The sequence below is a fragment of the Pinus tabuliformis genome, chromosome Q, assembly GCF_031772625.1.
Source record: "Pinus tabuliformis cultivar Carrire ecotype Pingquan chromosome Q, CPIR1, whole genome shotgun sequence".
NCBI lineage: Eukaryota > Viridiplantae > Streptophyta > Pinopsida > Pinales > Pinaceae > Pinus > Pinus tabuliformis.
Genome location: NC_142296.1, coordinates 783,641,738 through 783,661,198, shown reverse-complemented (window position 1 = coordinate 783,661,198; position 19,461 = coordinate 783,641,738). Strand labels below are relative to the sequence as shown.

At 38.3% G+C, this 19,461-nt stretch overlaps 1 protein-coding gene across 1 annotated transcript in view; it reads left to right on the top strand.

Annotated features, from left to right (window-relative positions):
• Positions 1-15,789: 15,789 nt before the first annotated feature.
• LOC149221828 (uncharacterized) overlaps positions 15,790-19,461 on the top strand; it is a 5,443-nt gene continuing 1,771 nt past the window's right edge. Inside the window, exons 1-2 of the mRNA XM_089387487.1 lie at positions 15,790-16,585; positions 17,196-19,461. The exon at positions 17,196-19,461 is cut by the window's right edge and continues 1,771 nt beyond it. Coding sequence (XP_089243613.1) covers positions 15,790-16,585; positions 17,196-19,461 — 3,062 coding nt within the window. The remainder of the gene's footprint in view (positions 16,586-17,195) is intronic.

Below are 19,461 nucleotides of genomic sequence, written 5' to 3'. Positions count from 1 at the left end.
CTCAGCTCTAAATGCAGAATCTAGCAGTGCTCATCATCATGCCCATCCATTTTACAGTGAGTGCATGAAGCTTTGCTCTTCTGTGTAGTGTTAGCCTTCCTTGCTTTCAACTTCTGCTTTCTTTTCTCCTTGCTCTTGCTTGCAGTGGGTTGGGATGGTCCCCCAACTTCTGGATTTCCATTCTTTCCTCTAGCTTCTAGATGAGTAGCTTGTACAGATACCTCATCTATACTAGTGGGATTAAACATGAGGATGGTATGCCTCATGTAGCTGTGTAGACCACCAATGTACTTCAACAGAGTTTATGGTGAGTCTAATGAGATTCTTAGAATCAATGTTCTCTTTCTAAATTCTTGAGTGTACCCTTGCACACTTTGCCCTTTCAACTTCTGAAGAATTTTCCAACTCATCATGGCTTGTTGCATGTAGGCCAATGGATAGAATTGCTTTTTGATTGTAGAAACAAATTCATTCCAGGCAGAGATAATCTTACCATGTATTTTCATATCAGCTTGGGTCCTGCCTTCCCAACAAACCAAGGCAGTGCCTCATAGGCATAGGCTTTCCAGTTGAATCTTTCTCTTGTCTGAGTCGATGTTCTGAACTCTGCAATAAACATCAATTTGTCTAATCCAATTGTCCAACTATTCTGCATTTAACTCTCCATCATATATAGGCAAATCAAATTTAACATCTAGCTTGATTAAAGATTCCTTCTTGTTATGCACGGGGCTATTAGGAGGTGTGAGAAAGCTTTCCTCTTTCCCTTTTCCTTTGGAGTGGTCATGGAAGTGAGACTCATCTTCTTCTTTGTCTTGTTTAGAACCTGATGAGTCTTCATCCTTATGCTTTCTAAAGTCCCTACACATTTCTTCTACCATGGACTTTATGGCTAGGAAACTCTATATGAATTGAGGGTCTGGTCCCACAGAACCTTCCTTTGACTTTGTCTTCCAAGGATAGACTTTCCCAATTTCAGGATTAGTTTCGACCAACTCTCCTCCTAATTTGAGCTTTGATCTAGTGAGCATTCAACAGCTAAACCAACACAAGCTTGTCTAACCTTTACAACCTTTTGCTCTGATACCACTTGATCTGAAAATCACCCTATGAGTGATCTCAGTTAAAGATTTATTAAATGAAGGTATTACATACTCATGTGCTGGTGTGTGTCTGTGTTATTTAGCAACAGATTGATTAGATTACAAATATACAGACACTTGAAATGGAAAACAACAGAGAAATACAGTAAGCAAATATAAGAACATAAGAATTTAATAAGGAGTTCACCCTATCCTCCAGGGCTACATCTCCAGTCCAGCTCTCAGTGGTGGCCTTCTCTTATTGTGTCTTGAAAGCAGAGAATTACAATGAAGGAGCTCAATATGAGTCTCCCGAACAAAATTTGCTTGGCAGGGTGGTTCTTGGATTCCCAAGCCACTAGAGTGCACAGACTCTTTTCCTCACCAACTTTTTGACCTCTCTAGTCTTTAATGGAAGGGGCCTAGTGTGGTGCTCAATCATGATAGATCCCCTCTGGGATGGCTTGAATCTCTCAAGCTCTATGGTGCTCAACACTGCGTTTGGTCAATTCAGCCCTCTATCTTCTTTCTGCTTTTTGCTTCACTGTCTTTCTTTGTTTTCTCTGTCTTCTGTCTTCTTTCTTCGATGTCTTCTGCTTTATTCCGTTCATGGCTTTAAAGCCATTCGAGCTCATGGCTGTTTGATTCCCCTTCCACTTCCGTCGGATCGCCTGCTGCAGCTTCGCTTGGAGTTCCCTGTTTTGGCGTCATCATCAGGCTCACAGGGAGTGGCCACTTGTCCTCCTGCCAACTACGCCAGCTTGCTTCGTCAGTTCGATTTTTCAGTTACGTCATGGAATGAGTCCTCTGCCACCTTGGCAGTCAAATTGAACCTCAAATTCTTATAGATCATGGCTTATCCCCCTGTCAATACGGATTTCCCCATCGGGCACGATCTCAATCGTCAGATCTGGGGCCTCCAGATCTGACGACATTCACACATTTCGCGTGGTTGACTTGCTCAACTGTTAGCACACGATGAGCGACGGTTTTCTCTCTCCTCCGCTTGCCACGTGCCGAGCTTTGAGTGGAATCGCTCCGTTTTCGTCAAATCTGCTTACCACCCAAGGGTGCCCCCGATAAATATCGCCGGTTTTCGGAGCGCAGGTCCCGCCTTAGCCTTTATCCTTTTCCCCACGGTTTTCCCAACTCCCATGCAACCAAGTGATCAGGGCCTCTCCTTCTCGAGGGGTTTTTCCCAGCGATGCACGATTAGCGCTAATCATGCATCAAAAACTACCTCCTTTTCCCGCTCCGGGCTTCCCAGGGGCTAGTTTCACCTCCTGCGCAGTCTCCATGGGCCTCGGTCAACATGCTTTGACCGAGGTCCTCATCGTTCCACGCTGACTGCTAACTGCCATTGTTTAGAGGTGTTTCTGATCACTGCTCTTAATTATTTGAAGACTGTCCCGACCTGATACAATCATGGTTCTCTGACAACTCTTCTTCATGGATCCAATTTGGATCACTATGCTTGGTCAACTTCTCTTTGAGGTTTTCCAATAGTCCCTTATACTAGTTAAACACTAAAGGGGCCATGCACCAAATCACAATGTCAATTCAACTTTTGGAAGCCAAGTGGGGACTTAGTGAACCTACCACTCAGGTCATAGTGAACATGATGGTATTGAGAGAGAGGTCTACTATATCCCTATTTAGGATCTTTCCACTCTCCTTTCACGTAGTGGGAACACAATACTCTACAATGAAAATTTCCACTGACTTCTCACCAACTGATTTGCCTCTAGATACCCCACTGACCCCCCTTGCCTCGAAAGGCACATGAGAAAGTAGATATTTTCGACCTCTATGCTTAGCATGAGACCATATACTTCAAAGTGTTCCTCTATAGGATCCAACCATTAGGTGATCCTCTCCATAATTTAGATTGACCCCTCATGTTTTGTGTTTCAAAAAACTTGAGGAGGCGACAACTACGCTAGGAAACTAATGTCCCTAGGTCTGCCATGGAAGCCACATCATCAACCTCATGTTCTCTTTTCCTCCACTAAGACATCTTTTAAGCCTTGCAAAACCCACATAGGAAACATCAATATTTATCCATAGACCAAAAATTGGGACCAACCCTTGTTTTCGCTAGGCTAGATTTGCAAAACAAGAGCTTCAACGCTTTGCTAGTGGGTTTAGGAAGAGTTGCAACACTCTGCTAGTGGGTTCAAGGAGGGTTGCAATGCTCTTTTCCCCTCATAGGGGAGCGTTGAAGCTTCTAACAAATCTTCCTTTTCTCTATGATAGAACATTGAAGCACATTTGACTTGGATAGGCCCCCCCAATAGGCATATTTTAATGTAAAACAAGATAAAATTCATATAAAATGAAAGACGAGGTTAAGATATATGACCTAGTGGTGTCAAAATATTGTTTCATGGCTTAGTGCTCTTGGGATATAAAAAAAAAAAAATCTGATAGCTAGAGGGTTTATCCACAATTTATCTCCTTTTGGGTCACAAATGAGCACAATTGTCAAAATTTTCTCTTTTCAATGGGGGAAATGATCTCAAAATATCTCTTTTCTCATTGAACATACCTTTTTTTGTTAGATATTTCATTCTTGGGTATATTTTTAATTTCTTTTTACAATATTATCATGATACTAATGATTATATAAGGAATTTTTGGTTCTTTATTAGACAAGAATATGGAGTTCGTATCACATTTCATGGTGACTTGAGGTATACTTTCAAAATTGACATATAGGGTGAGGATCCACATCAATATTTTCAATTCATTTTGATCTTTCCCATTATTTCAAATATGCCTTAGGTACCGACCTATGAGGTTGTGACATTAACCATTTCTTTTTTCACATTGTAGCTTGTGCAATAGGAGCTACTCTTCATGGGAACCCTAGAGTAGGACCCCATTATTGTCTTGGTGACCATGCTACATTCATTTTTTGGTCCATGTATCCTCTTTAGGGGGCTCCATTACATCTAACTTCAGCGTCAGGCATCTCTTTGTTTATTATTTCTAGCCATCTGTAACCCTTATAAGGGTATCCTCACTCTTTATATTGTTTCTTTTTGATCACCTATGTCTATGGTCTTCAATATCTTGATAGATGTTGTCATAATTCTCCTTGCATTCATCATGCTTTACAACCTTACAACCATGCTTAACCTCTTGCCTTCACATTAGTCTTAACTCCATCTTGCAACCCATCACAACATTTCAGAGAGGTTGTTGCGATGAGTGAATTTCCATTGCCAGACACTTTGCAACTGCATCTTCCTTTGATTAGGTTGGTTCCATAAGCTTATGAACTAGATGCATACTATTATACCTCTTGTCTTTTTTGAATGAGTTTTCTTTTGATCTTCTTTTCATGCTTGTTAAATAAAGAAAATCCTAAGCTTCTTCTGCAATTTTTTCATGCTTGTTAACCTACTTGAAAACACTGTTTTCTTTCCATTCTTTCCTACTCATTAGTCAAGATGAATGTCAAAAAGAAAACATTCTCTATTCCCATGCTTATTAAACCATGAGAAAGACACAAGTGTACTTTTATCTCTTTTTCGGGCTCACTATAAAACTCACAAAAGGAATTGATCAGAGTATTCTTTTAACTATTTTTCAGAATCATTGAAATTGAATGAAAAAACATTATTCAACTCATTATCTTACTTTCATGCTCATTAAACAATGAAGGGGATCATCTATACAGAAAGGGGAAAGGGGGAAGAGTTTATTGTTCTTCATTTTATCATGGTATTTTTTAGTTTCCCTTGAACATGACACTTGTTTAGTCATCCTCTTACAAGTGGTATTTACCTAGATTGAGATCCACACCATCAACATAAGTCGATTCACTATGTTATCGACTCAATATATCACCTAATTGGTTTCCCTTCTAGTCCCTAGGCTATTGTGATTCCTCCTATGTTTCCACTATGTATGTATGGTATTCTTTAGTCCAAGCTACCAAGTTCACATTTGTGTCATGATGTTATATGTTCAAGGGAAATGCTAGTTAGAGTGTCCATTTATAATATCATCATAACTTTTGTGTCGACCTTTCTTGTATCAATTGCGCATCAATTCTCCATACGATATAATTAGTGACCTCATATTGGTGCTAGTTTCAGGCCAAATGATGGGAGATACATCAAGGACATTCTTCAAGGGATCTCTTCCCATCGATGCAAACACCTTATTTGGAATGTATAATGCAGTCCTCAGTGGTAGGATTATTCATGATTGATAGTGTGTTTCCCTCATTGAACCATGTTGGCTAATTCTACAAGTGCTTGACATTAAATCATTCATTCGCACTTGCTATAGTATGCTACATACCTTGGGAACTATTTTATTCATTAGTTGCCTTCCTCACATTTGTTAATGTGATTAGTCAATGCTTGGTAATTAGACGGTCTCCTTGCATGATCAACATTAGATAATTCATTTGTATGTAGTTGAGTCATACAATTGTGATGAGTTGAAGGCCTTGGAGCATGGGGTTAGCTCACTCAAGCACATTTCCTCCCACAAGAATGTTGGAAAATGTCTTATCTACTTTGAGGGCCATCATTTGGGCACTCACATTGGTGTTTGAAACCCTACTGATATCTATTGTGCCCAAGATCTACATTGTATCTTGAATAATCCTTGTTGACATGAGTTTATAGTATGTTGTGTGGGTGGTCAAATTCTGTTCTTTTAGCGCAAAGTATGGGTATTATAACCATAGGGATGTATATTATATGTATCTAACTATGAATTTTGGAGCCCTTTGTATGATCTGCGTCCTTGGTTCCCTCCATTTTCCCCACTCACTAAGATTATTGTAATGTATTTCAATCATCATCTTCTCTTTTGACCTCATACATTAGGGGAAATATGTTACAAATAAAAATTGTTACCATAAAGGTCTATCATAGCTCAAAGTGACACCCCCTTGGGCCTACTAAGAAAAGGCATCAAAATGGAGTTTCAAATGCAAAATGAAGTTCATGGAAACCCTACCAAAACTAGTGTTTTTCCTCTTCAATGTCCCTAAAACACTAGTAGGGAGAGTTGCAACACTCTTGTTGACTTTCCAGGGAGATTTACAATGATCCAATTACATAAAAAAGTACATTTGAAGTGACTAGGGTTGGTAGAGGGAAAGGATAAGGGCAGAAAAGGTCAAAATTCACCAGTTATAGAAGATAAGGATGAAAATACCATATCAAACATTGCCAACAAAGTGTCTAGATACATTTAATGACTCCAAATCCTTCAATATAAGTAATTATTTCCATGGAATAAAGAGATACAATTTTATGTAATGAAATGTTGTCGGAATGAGGACTTGAGTTCTCCTTATGATAAGCTATAGAATACTTTATGCCTTGAAAATGAGATATGGTTAGAGGAGGAGACAAGATCAAAGACTACGAAGGGATAAACTATTGTAAACACCATTGGTATAATGAACACATCTAATTTTCCACCCCAACAACATAATTTTCATTGATATTATTTGTGTTTGTATTTGTTTTTTATAATGATAACGCTAACATTAGTTTGTAGAAACATAAAATCAAAGTTTTGTTGTTGTTTGTGTGCAGGTCATATGTGAGAAGATTTATGGAACCAATATCCCAAGGAATTCAATCACTATAATCGCTGGATAGCCACCTTCGATGATAAGGTGCATATGATTATCCTTGTTGTTTACTTTTGTTTTTCACATTTGCATTATGAATTTCCTGGGTTAAGTAGACACTGTCACAACCCATCTATCATAGGTATTGGGAATGCTTATGGGTTAAGAATACTCAATCATTGTTGAGGTAATTATGTCTAACACCCACATGCAAAAAGTAACATTACATCAAAGATCCTTTGTTTGGAATCACTGAGGACGACATCATGAAGCTGAGGAAATAATAGTTAGAAGCATTAAGGATGAATCTAATAAAGCAGGTGGAGGTATTTTGAGTCCAAAACCCATAGAAAACAGGGACTAGGACAAGTTCAAGTGATAATTAGAAGCATTATAAAAAATTGCATGAGAAAAATAATAACACACTTCAAATTGACCTCCGAAGTTTGAGTTAGAGGGGTAGGAAACTAGTGCAAACTCATCCTATTTGGATTTATTAAACCTAGAAAAAGATAAGCATTCTAAGCCACCATTGGCATGAAAAATGCTTTCTGATCCAATAGACACTAGTGAAGCTAAGACCCTAATGCCTAGATAGAGCACCACACCAAAATCCAAAATGGTATAGAGTACAACAACAAAACATACAAAATTGGTGCAATTCACTGATATAACATGACCAACATAAGAAAAAATTAGATTGATGAAGCCTACATTCCCCTTGTATGAGTCAAAGTAGGCACCATCCCTAATGAACACATTACATGTGAACCTAGAGGGAAAATATATCCTCCATTGGGATATGTCATAGAAGCTTGGTGCACTTTGTTGGGCATTGGGGCTAACTGAGCTTGGGGCATTTTCACCAAATATCATAGGCCATACATCAGGTATAACAACTCCAACATAGAGCCAATGCTATGCAAGAAAAGTGTCCTTTGAATCAACCTACTGGGCCTTACTAATTTTGATTCATCTTCCAATATTGTGTAGAGTTCTCCACCTTATGTGTAATGGGATCTATCATAGGTTCCTATGGGTGATCTTAAACAATATTCAATGGATTTTCTTCTGTAGCTCATTGATAGGAATAATAGCCTAGCTTGTTCATACACCAAACTATAGCAACACAATGATTAGTAGGTTTCTATGCAAGCATTAGTTGTGAGCACAATGGAGGAGGTTTAGGCCACATTATAAACTTTGAGGAATCCTGGATCAACATATTAGCCCAAGGAAAACTGTATAAGGTCTAGGCAACGATTCTGCAATTGAAGGCACACAACTAAGAATTTTAGGAGAAGGTAAATGATATGCCTACCTTGGCACACATAGAGCTTGAGTAGAAAATTTAAAAAGCCAAGAAGCTCTTACAATGAGCCAAGGCCTGTGTCAATGGATTTGTTGACTTGGTAAACCACAACTTTAGGATTTGGGATCACCTATAAAATTATCTCAAGGTACACACTATAGAAGAAAATATCCATACTTGTGAAACATAGATTGATAAGAGGTAGTCTCATGTATCCCTTGCATTAACAACACGCAACAACGTAATCACTGAGTTCTCTGCCCTTACATGCGATATCATGCCAACCGAGCTAAACAACATACATTGTCTACCATAATGTTAGAGATCTAGGAACAAGATGAGTGAAAATAGTCTACATTCATGGGAATTTAGGCTAAACCAACTAAGGCAATTGAATAGGAGAAAAAATCAAGCCTCTCCAAGTGTCTACTAGAATGTTAAATTATATTTTTTTTTGTAATGACCTATAGTGTTAATCAAGTTATTTGTGAAACAAATCCTCATAAAGGTCCCATCCTTTCCTTCTATTTTTCCAAAGTAAAAGTTATAGACTCGAGGGTAAGCCAGATAATAGTGTTGAGGTCATGTTGACACTAGGGCAAGCCCAAATTTTGGAGAGTGCACAAGTTCTATGCATGGAAGAATGAGGTTGTGCAAAAGGCATGTTGAGTGTGTAAGTTTTTATATCTTGCGAATATATTTCACATTGACACTTTGCATGCAGAGTATGGGACATTGCACAACTATCCAAGGGATATTTTAGGAGATTTGTTAGTTGTAACCACCTAGTAACTGAAAATCAATAGTTAGGGTTGGAATGGTCTATAAAAGGATGCATGAGGAATGGATGAAGATATTTTTCTACCTCTCGATTGTAGGTCTTCTTAAAGTTTTTTGTAATTAGAGAGATTCATAAGGAGAATATATGTAATGTAAAGATCTAGTTTATGAATGGAAGTGATGAATTATCTTGGTTGGTTATGCTTTTGTTGATATTTTGTATGGTGTTGAATGCTCCTTATGAAGTTCCACTCGATGATTTACTATAGTTTTTTATATAAAGCATTATATAGATTTGTCTTCTAAATGAGATGTTGAAGTGATGCTACTTTATTAATGAATATTTTGTGTTAATGATGAATGTGCCCATTGGAATGATTTATTGTGTATAATATAATATGGATATGTAGACTATAGAATATCATTATGATTATATGAAGAACTTGGCTACTTTGTTCCTATAATTCTTGTAAGCATATCGGTTGATACCATCTCTAGTAACAATGTAAATTTTGAAACGGGAACTATAAACTCAAAACGGGAACTCTGGCAAAAAAACCCCGTAAAAACATCAAAAACAATGTTGAAAACGAAAAGTGTTGATGCTGGAATAACACCTTTTTTTTTTCTAGGGTAAATTTTCAACATGTTTTAAAAATGGCGATGAAAACCAAATTTTTGTGCAAAAATTGTCCAAAAAACACCTCAAAACGAAGTGTTGATGTTCGAATAACACTTTTTTTTTCAATGGTAAGTTTTGTGCAAAAAACACCCTCAAAACGAAAAGTGTTGACGCTAGGATAACACTTTTTTTTCAAGGGTAAAATTTCAACATTTCGAAATAATGGCGTAAAATATTTTATCATGACCCTGAAAAATATTAAAATTTCAAAAAAATAATGAAAACATAAAATAAAATAAAAAATAAAAAATTAAAACAATGAAAAAACACAAAACAAAAAAAAGTTAAAAAAAATAACCAAACATAAATTAAAATATATACTAAAAAAATAAAATAAAATTCAAATATATAAAAAAGACAATTTTTTTTTATAAAAATGTTAAAAAAAACAAAAATATGGAAAAGAAAATAAAAGAAAATTAAAATAAACTATAAAATTAAGTAGGTAAAAATAGAAAAATTTTAAAAAACATGAGCAAAAAACTAAAAAAAAAAAAATGAAAAAAAAAACTAGATTAAAAAAAAATAAATTAAAAACTACTAAAATTAAGATTAAAATGTTGATTACTTAAAAAAACAAATATAAAAATATATATAAAAAGGACAAAAAATAAAAATAAAAAATGTTATTTTTTATTTTTTATCTCATAAACCATAAAAGAATTTGGAAAAATATAGAAAATTAAAAATATATATATAAAATTAAGCAAGTAAAAATAGAAAAAAAAAAACATGAACAAAAACTAGGAAAAAAAAAATAGAAAACAAACTAGATTAAAAAAATAATAGAAAATTAACAAAAAAAAATTAAAAAAGTAGTAAAATTAATATTAAAAACATTTAAAAAAACTAAAAAAACAAAAACAAAAAATAAAAAATAAAAATGTATTTTTGATTTAAATTTATTAATTAATTATTATATATACACACACACACACACACACACACATATATATATATATATATATAAATATATAATTTTTATCAAGCATACATTTTTTATTTAAAAACATTTATTTATTTATTTATTTTTTTTGTAAGTTTAGGTGGGACCTTTTCATTTTCGAGTTTTTACATGTCGGTTATTCACCCCATTTCCAGGGAGGGTAGCACAAGAATCGAACCCAAGATCTACGGTTCGGTAAGACTTCATTTCCACTGCCATTGCCACTTGAGCTACCCCATGCGGACTATTTTTTTTTTTTTTTTTTAAATTAAAAAAAAATTATTAATTTTTTTTAAATATTTTTATTCTATTTTTAAATTTAATTTTTTTTTTAAATTACCTTCCGCCGCCCATGGTGGTGCGGGCGCAGGTCCTCGCCCAGGGCCGCACCACTACCGGCGGTCGGGTGGGCGGAGGGGCGATCCACCACGGGCGGGCGTCAGATTTTGGGAATCGCCCCTCCGCTTGCCGGACTGCTCGTGGTGGCACGACACTAGGCAGAGGGTCGCACCACCACAGGCGGCGGGAAGTAAATTTTTTTTTATATATATATATATATATATATATATATATTTTAAATTTAAATAAAAAAGATTTAATTTTTTATTTATTTATTTTTGTTTTTAGATAAAAAGTGTAAGCTTAATAAAAAAATATTTATTTAAAATAAAAAATAAAAATACATATTTCTTTATAAACTTTAAATGATTATTTTATTTATTTATTTATTTTTTTAATTTGAGTTTATTTTTAAATGTTTTTTATATTAATTTTACTAGTTTTTTTTTTGTTACTTTTCTATTTTTTTAAAAAAATCTATTTTGTTTTTATTTATTTATTTTTCTAGTTTTTTTTAATGAGTGCGTGTGTGTGTGTTTTTTTTACTTATATATATATATATATATATATATTTCCAAATATTTTTATGGTTTACGAGATTGTTTTTTTTTAACATTTTTTATTTTTATTTTTGTCTCTTTATATATATATTTTTATAAGTAATGAACATTTAAAAAAAGAAAAATAAAACAACTTGAAAATTCGTTAAGTAATCATAATTTAAAAAAAAATTGGACATAATAGATTTTAAAGTGTGAAAAATAAGTTCCAAAAAAAAGGTATGCTGCATCAACACGTTTTGAAAATCACTAACATTTAAAACAAATATTTATATTTGATACATAAGAAAATTTAAAGTGTCAAAAATATGCTAAAAAAGGAAGAAATGTATTCTGCATCACCACTTTTGAAAATCGGGTCACATTTTTACTACCCTACGAAACAGGTAATCATATCAGTTATTTAAAGTTCCAAAAACTATGCTCTAAAAAAAATATGTGTGTTCTGCATCGCTCCTTTTCAAAATCGGGTCAATTTTTTGCTATCTCTATGAAACGGGTAACAGTATTAGTTCTCGTTTCAAAGTTTACGTTGTTTAGTCCCTAAAGATTAAAAATGCTAATGCTTACAAGGTACTTGTTCCCTATGGATTTTGAACCCCAAGTCTAAATCCTAATTCCAACACATAACAAGATGGTCCCAAATATAGAAAATAATGTAAATTTTGTATCCTGAAGAATTAGAGACAAAAAGGAGGAGTTGTGGCCCTCCACTTTCTTCTTATTAACGAGTGATTCAGAATTTTCCTAAGATCAAATTTAACGATAGGCCAATAGAATTTGAAATAGTGCATGGAAAATCCACTTGGCACTGTAGTGTTGTCTAGTTCTAGACCCCATATAGCTTGAGAAATTATTTCCTCCTTAACTTCTCTAAGTAGGGCTATGTTGTCTCCAATAGATACCATATTTTTTGGATGTCCTCTAACAACTCATGCACTTAACCATAATTTTCTTCTTCCTCCTTTGTGTAGAGATTTTCAAAATGAGCTACAATTGTCTCCTTAGCTACTGTGAGGTCACTTAGGTGAGTGTGATCCTCAAAGTTAATGTCTCTAACATTTTTTATATCTCTTTTCCTTTGCTTGCTAATGAAATAAGGATATATGTTAATCTCTTAACTACAACAACAAACTCTGGGATTTTAATATTTGTTCTTTATTCTCCTTTCTGTTGCATGCAATTTCTTGTATAAACATCTTTCCTCTAATAAGTTTTTCTTAATGATCTTTGATGTTTCCATATATGTTAGCATGAATTCTAATTGCTTTTGATTGTTTTTCTTTTCTTGATGTAAAGGAACACATTTTAGCTTTACCCATCTGTTAAGAGCTTATTTAACTACCCTAAGATTTGATTCCTAGATGAAAGAGGGACACTCTTTGACTTATTGATTCTAGGAAATTGAGATGATGGTCATGAATTCCGTGTTTTGAATCCAAAGGGTGTTGAAGCAAAAAGGAATAGGTCCATAGTTCTGTGATGAATTAAGAGATAAAATAATAGGTTTATGATCTAGAACACTAGAGCATACTTTCTTCATGGATATGGATCCCCCAAAAAGAAATCACTATGAGTTAGGAATCCATACAATCATGCTATAATATATCCTTTCCCAACTATTATGTTATTCCCATATATTTCCCTACATATGTTTAACATATACTAGATACTAATGCACTATAAGGACATGCATTGTCTCATGCATACAATCTCTTTTTATGCTTCCTCCTATTTTTCCTTTAGTTAAGAGGAATGCATTTAAGTCCTTGGCTACAACACTATATCTATCATGATCATTTTCCTTTTAGGCTTGTACGGTTTGCCAAAATTCTATTTTTTTTCTTCAAATTGTGGATATGCATGTAAACACTAAAACCAAATACATTTCCTCAAGTTTCACACATTTATGTATGCAATGTAAACATTCTTATAAAAATGAAATGGGTTGAGTAATGGGACACAAATTCCAGAGGGTTGTGGTGATTACTTGTTGGGAATAATATTAATGTAAAAAAAAAAATCAAATGAGGATTGGGAGGACGACAGCTGGAAAGAAATGCTAGCCATTTCCTACATTAATTAAGCAAAAATTGCATTTAAAAACAATCTGGGGAACAACTAGACAATTGGCACACTTCGCATTAGTTGACAACATTTTGTTGGTAGGAGTTACTGCTAAGAAGAGGCAAGAGAAATAGAATTCGAACTACTAGAAATGAAGCAACTCAACATGGAATTTGAAAGGTCAAGGAACAACACAACAAAAGAGGAGTAAAAATCGAATTGCTAGAGAAGATATGGAGTAACAATAGGAAGAAAAACATAGAGGAAAAGAAGGAGAGAGATAGCTGGAAAAAGGAAGAGTGTAGGCAAAAAGATAAAAAGAGGAAACCTAATTCCAAGAAAAGGGTTGAACAAAAAAGATGCATGAGTTTTTGGTTGGCAAAGGAGCAGGAGGAAATCACCAGGTGAGGAATTGATTACCTCTCAAGTCCCTGTTGGCATGAAGGGTAGAGATCGTGCTTCTCAGGAAAATCCCTAAGGGATGGGGTGGAGGAATTGATCCTAGAATATTCCTAGAGGATTTCTGGATGTTTCTTTGCTGTATGTTGATTTTAGTGTGAGTTCTAGAATCCATGACTTGGGTGGAACCACAATGTTGAGTTTTGAAGGATGGAGATAGTTGGTCTCTAGAATCCCTGTGTATTTTATTGATTTTAATTCAGTTGGTGGGTGGAGACGGGTGAATTTATGGAGCCCCTGTTTCAATCAATGGATGTGCTTAATCCATGAAATAAAAAATCCCTTAACCTCTGAAATACAACTTGGGGTGCGACAACTACTAGTGAGTCTCAATTGTAGTTTTCTATGGTTTGGTGGAGTGTCTTAGTCCCAGATTCAGTTTCCCATTAGTTTTGAGATAAGTATCTCCCATGTTCTCAAGAAACCAAGAATATACATATATATATATATAAATAATGATGTTTGTTTATACCATGATATATGATTTCACTGTATATGGATTGACCAATAACTTGTTGTTACTGTGTACAAGGTGTTGGAACAACTTATTATATGAAGGTTATGTTCATGTATTTACTAGCATGGAATCTTTGTTACTATATATATATATATATATATATATATATATATATATATATATATATGTATATATATACATATATATATGTACATATATATATGTATATATATATATACATATATATATATACATATATATATATACATATATATATATACATATATATATATATATACATACATATATATATACATACATATATACATATATATGTATATATATACATATATATATATATATATATACATATATACATATATATGTATATATATACATATATATATATATATATACATATATCTATATATATACATATAAGACAGAGGGAAAGAAAGGAAAAAACACAGGGAAAAGACAATAGAAAAATGAGGGAAAATGGAATGACCTAAGTGAGGTACGGCTCTGCAACATGGACCATCGGAGACCCGTATGAACGGGGTTACAGGCCGGTAACGGCCCTGTAGCCTCCCCCGACCCCGTCTCCCTTCACTATTACTTGTTCTCTGTGCCGAGGTTTTTACCCATCATTGTCTCCCCGCTCGGTCCTCCTTTCCATTACCCCGCGTCTCGTTTTTTACCCTCTTTGGTTTTTACCCCGTCACGGGTTTTCACTCTTTCGACCGGCGCTAGGGTTACTTCAGCCTTCCCAACCGCTAACGATAGGGATTCCGCCTGCGCGACCTGGCTGAGTGCCTAACTCCTCCAGCTTGTTCAACCCTAACGGATTTCCCTTACGGTCGGTGCCGATCCTTGGCGGTTTCCTGGATTCGAGGTCGTTTCTAGCAGCTGGTGACATGGACATTGACGAGGTGGACTATTCGGACTCCCCGCTGGCTGAAAGCTCCATCTGGCGCTCCACGTTCTCGACTTCTGGAGGTATGTACAGTGAAAATTTCTCTGCCAGCTTTGAGGACCCATCTCTGTCGACCGATCTGTCTATTCCCACCTCTCTGCTCCCTGGTGAACCCTCCTCCTGGACCACTTTTTCTGCTCCATCTCCGGCTACCCTCGGATTCCTTGCAGACTGCTTACATTCCTCCCCTACTGTCGCCGGTCCTCCTCTTCAGCCGGGACTCCCTGTCATCCCCCACCTGCCCACTGACCCTCTGGAGACCCCCGCTCCCGCAGATCCGATCCCTCCCCCTCCCCCTCCGGCCTCATCTGGAAGCTACCACGCTATCCCCCCTCTCCCGGAGGCTTCTCCCCCCCTGCTCGAACCCTATCCCCCCCCCGAGCTCCCCACAGGCAGAGCCCAGGGCTCCTGAAAACCCTAGACGCATGTCCTCCCGTCCCCTGAAGAAGCAACGATGTTTGAAATCTAGATCTGAGGACGTCATCCTTAGACTTGAAGAAGACATCCAGTGGGGAGACGCTATGGATCTAGCGGACAGAGTTCTTGTGGGCTGCATTCGGGGCAGACACATCTCAGCGGAAAAACTGAAGACATGGGCCACAGAGATATGGGGTCAATATCTGGTGGAAATCCCCTCTGTCCAGACATTCGTGCAAGGCTGGTTCATACTGAGGTTTGCAAGGGCGGACCACACGAGCTGGGTACTGTCTTCGTTCTGGCATTTTGAAAAAGCTCCGGTACTCCTCAAACGTTGGACGCCCCTCTTCGACCCGGAGTCGGAACAGATTGGGATCGGGCCAGTATGGGTCAGACTCCCGGGCCTGCCTCTACAGTATTGGTCCGAGGACATCTTCAGAAGAATAGGGAACTCACTGGGTACTTTCATGGAGTCAGATAAGTCTTATATTCAGACGGGGATGATGGCGTACGCCAGAGTTCTTGTCCATCTTGATACCAGAGGGGGTTTGCCTGAACACATCACCATCCAGTGGAAATCCTCCTCAAGGAAGCAGAAGCTCGACTACGAAGGAATCCCTTATCGATGCAGAAGATGCCATCAAGTGGGACACCTCTACAAAGACTGCCCTCTCCTCCAAAAAGCACAGCAGACCCCCATTACACAGGATCTACCCACTACTGAGGGACTACCTGACCCTCCGGCAGCGGCGGCTCCCAGAACGGAGCATAATATAACCTCTGATACGGTGGAAGCACCGCCTGCACCTCGGCAAAGGAAGCAAGGAACGATCCCGATCCGGCCTCCATCTCCTCCTATGACGCGTTCAAAGGCTGCAAAAGGAGCTGTCTTCTCTTCGGGTACGTCTTTTCCTTTAACTACCTCTGCTTCGCTTCTTAATTCTTTGAGTTTATCTCTCCCCTCCCACTTACCCCACCCGATCAAGATCCCCCCCCCTCTTCCCCCTCTGCCCTTGATCTGGTCAAGGTCTCCCGCCCGACTCATCCCCCTACTCGCTCTCACTATATGACCTGCCCCATCCCTCAACCCTCGGGCTTACCTACCCCTAGCTCCCTCCCCTCCTTCCCCCCCCTCTCCTTCCCCTTGCCCTCCCCCTCGGTAAACTCTACACCGAGGTACTCCACCCGCTCGATCACCAAGCAGTATGAAGCGGACGCCATTGGGCTGTCTGCGGAGCCTCTCATCCTATCGCCCAAGCAAGGAAGAGGCAGACCTTCCTCCATCAACAAGGCTAAGATTCAAGCCGGGGACGATGTCATCCAGGGCAAACAACATACCATCGAAAGGGTTCTTAGAGCAAAGGACACCCTCCCCCACCCCCCTCCATGAAGATTTTATCTTTCAACTGTAGAGGGATAGCCAGCCCAGAGAAAAAATTGGCCCTGAAACGACTCTTTCTCTCTGATCCGGTTGATATTATCTTTCTACAAGAAACCTTATGCAAAGCAGACTCGGCCACATCCATCCTCGGCTCTTGGATGCCAGGATGGTCTTTCTACGCCTTAGATGTCTCTGGGCGATCTGGGGGCATAGCTATCGGTTTCAAGACCAGCTCCATCAATCTGAAGAATATCTGGGGCGGAGTTGGTTTCTTGGGGGCAGACATATACTCCATGGACCTGGAGGAGGATCTAAGAATTATAAATGTCTATGGACCTTGCCTCAACAGGGAACAATTCTGGAGAAAGCTCTTCAATTCCCCTCTCCTCCTAGCCGAGAATACAATTATAGGAGGAGATCTGAACTTCTCAAAGGGCCACGTTGAATCTTGGGGACATATGGCGCAGATCGACCCGCTTTCGGATTTTTTCGAGCAGCTGCTTGAGGATCATCACTGGATAGACATCCCCTCGGCAAAGATCCAGCACACATGGAAGAATAATCGAACTGGTGAACATAGCCTTGCCAGGAGGCTGGACCGCTTTATTATCAAGGAGGATTTCCACTGTAATCATCCCAGATCCAGGCAATGGGTTGGAAGCGGAGGGATATTGGACCACAGACCGATATACCTTGAAGTTGGAGCAAGGCAACAGAAACACAAGGCCCCTTTCAAGTTTAATTCCACATGGCTCCGGGACCCCTCCTATATTAATCTAATATCAGACTATTGGAAATCACATCCTTTCCCTGAAGGAGAAGACCCGGCTTCCTGCTTTGTAAGGAACCTCTCTGAAATCAAGGTGCTATCCAGGAAATGGGCACACCATAAGAGGCAACAAGATGACCAAACGATCTCCCTTGCAGAGCAAGCGATTGCAGACCTAGAATCCCACTCGGAGGGAACCTATATCTCCCCGGAACAAAAAGCCAGGTATGAAGGCCTTATCAATCAGAGAACACAAGTCCTTAGAGATCGTGAGGCAAGTTGGAGATTAAGAAGTAGAGCAATCTGGCTCAAGGAAGGGGATGAGAATACAAATTTCTTTCACCGGTTCGCGAATGGACGAAAAGCGATCAACACCATATGGGAGTTGCAAAATGAACATGGCCAACAGGTCCACACATCCAGAGAACTTGCATCCCTAGCCTCCTCACATTTCAGAAACATATACAGGGCCCCGAGAGAAGCAAGTCTGCTAGAGATCATGAGAGTAGTCGAGCTCTTCCCCAGGTTTGTGGATGAAGAGGAAGCAACTGAGCTCACTAAAGAAATTACATTGGGGGAGCTGGAAGCCACCATACGGGGGTTCCAAAGGGACAAAAGCCCGGGACCTGATGGCTGGACCATAGAGTTCTATCTAGCTTTCTTCGAGCTATTAGGCCAGGACCTTCTCAAAGTGATCAATCATTGCAGCCTCTCTGGCAACATCCCCTTGGCCATCAAAGCCACTTTCATTGCCCTCATTCCTAAAACCGACAAGCCTGTCTCTTACAATGATTTTAGGCCAATCTCACTCTGCAACTTCCTCTACAAGATCATGGCCAAAATCCTTGCGAATAGACTCAAGCCCATCCTTTCAGCCCATATTTTCCCTGAACAATTTGCTTTTCTCCATCGCTGCCAAATCCATGAAGCTATAGGTACTACTCAGGAACTCCTCCACTCGATGCAAAGCAAGCACTTGAAAGGAATGATCCTTAAGGTAGACCTCTCCAAAGCTTTCGATAGGGCAAACTTGCTCTACATTCGTATGCTTCTCACCCATCTGGGGTTTCCCTATATGTTTATCAAGTGGATTATGAGCTGTATATCTGATGTGTCGTACAGTGTCCTTCTAAATGGTGCCCCTACCCCTTTCTTCACAGCTGAAAGAGGTCTACGAAAAGGATGCCCTCTATCTCCTTTACTTTTCCTTCTCATCATGGAAGGTCTTAGCAGGTTGATCGCATCCGAACACAGGTGGGAAAGGATAAATGGGATAAAAATCACGGAAAACTGCTCTCTCACTCACCTTCTGTTCGTGGATGATGTGCTCATCTTCTTAAACGGAAGCCTGGCCGACACCTCTGCCTTACAATTTGTCTTTGACCTATTTCAGAAGGCTACAGGTATGATTATAAATGTCCATACATCCACTCTCACAGCAGCTGGCTGCTCGCCCCATAAGATCATCTATACGAAAAACCGGTTCCCTTTCCATCTATACCCGATGGAGGAAGGACTGAAATATCTTGGCTTCCGAGTGAAACACGGGGGATACAAAATTGCGGACTGGACTTGGCTTATTGCAAAGGTGGAGAAAAGATTACATGTGTGGTATAACAAATACCT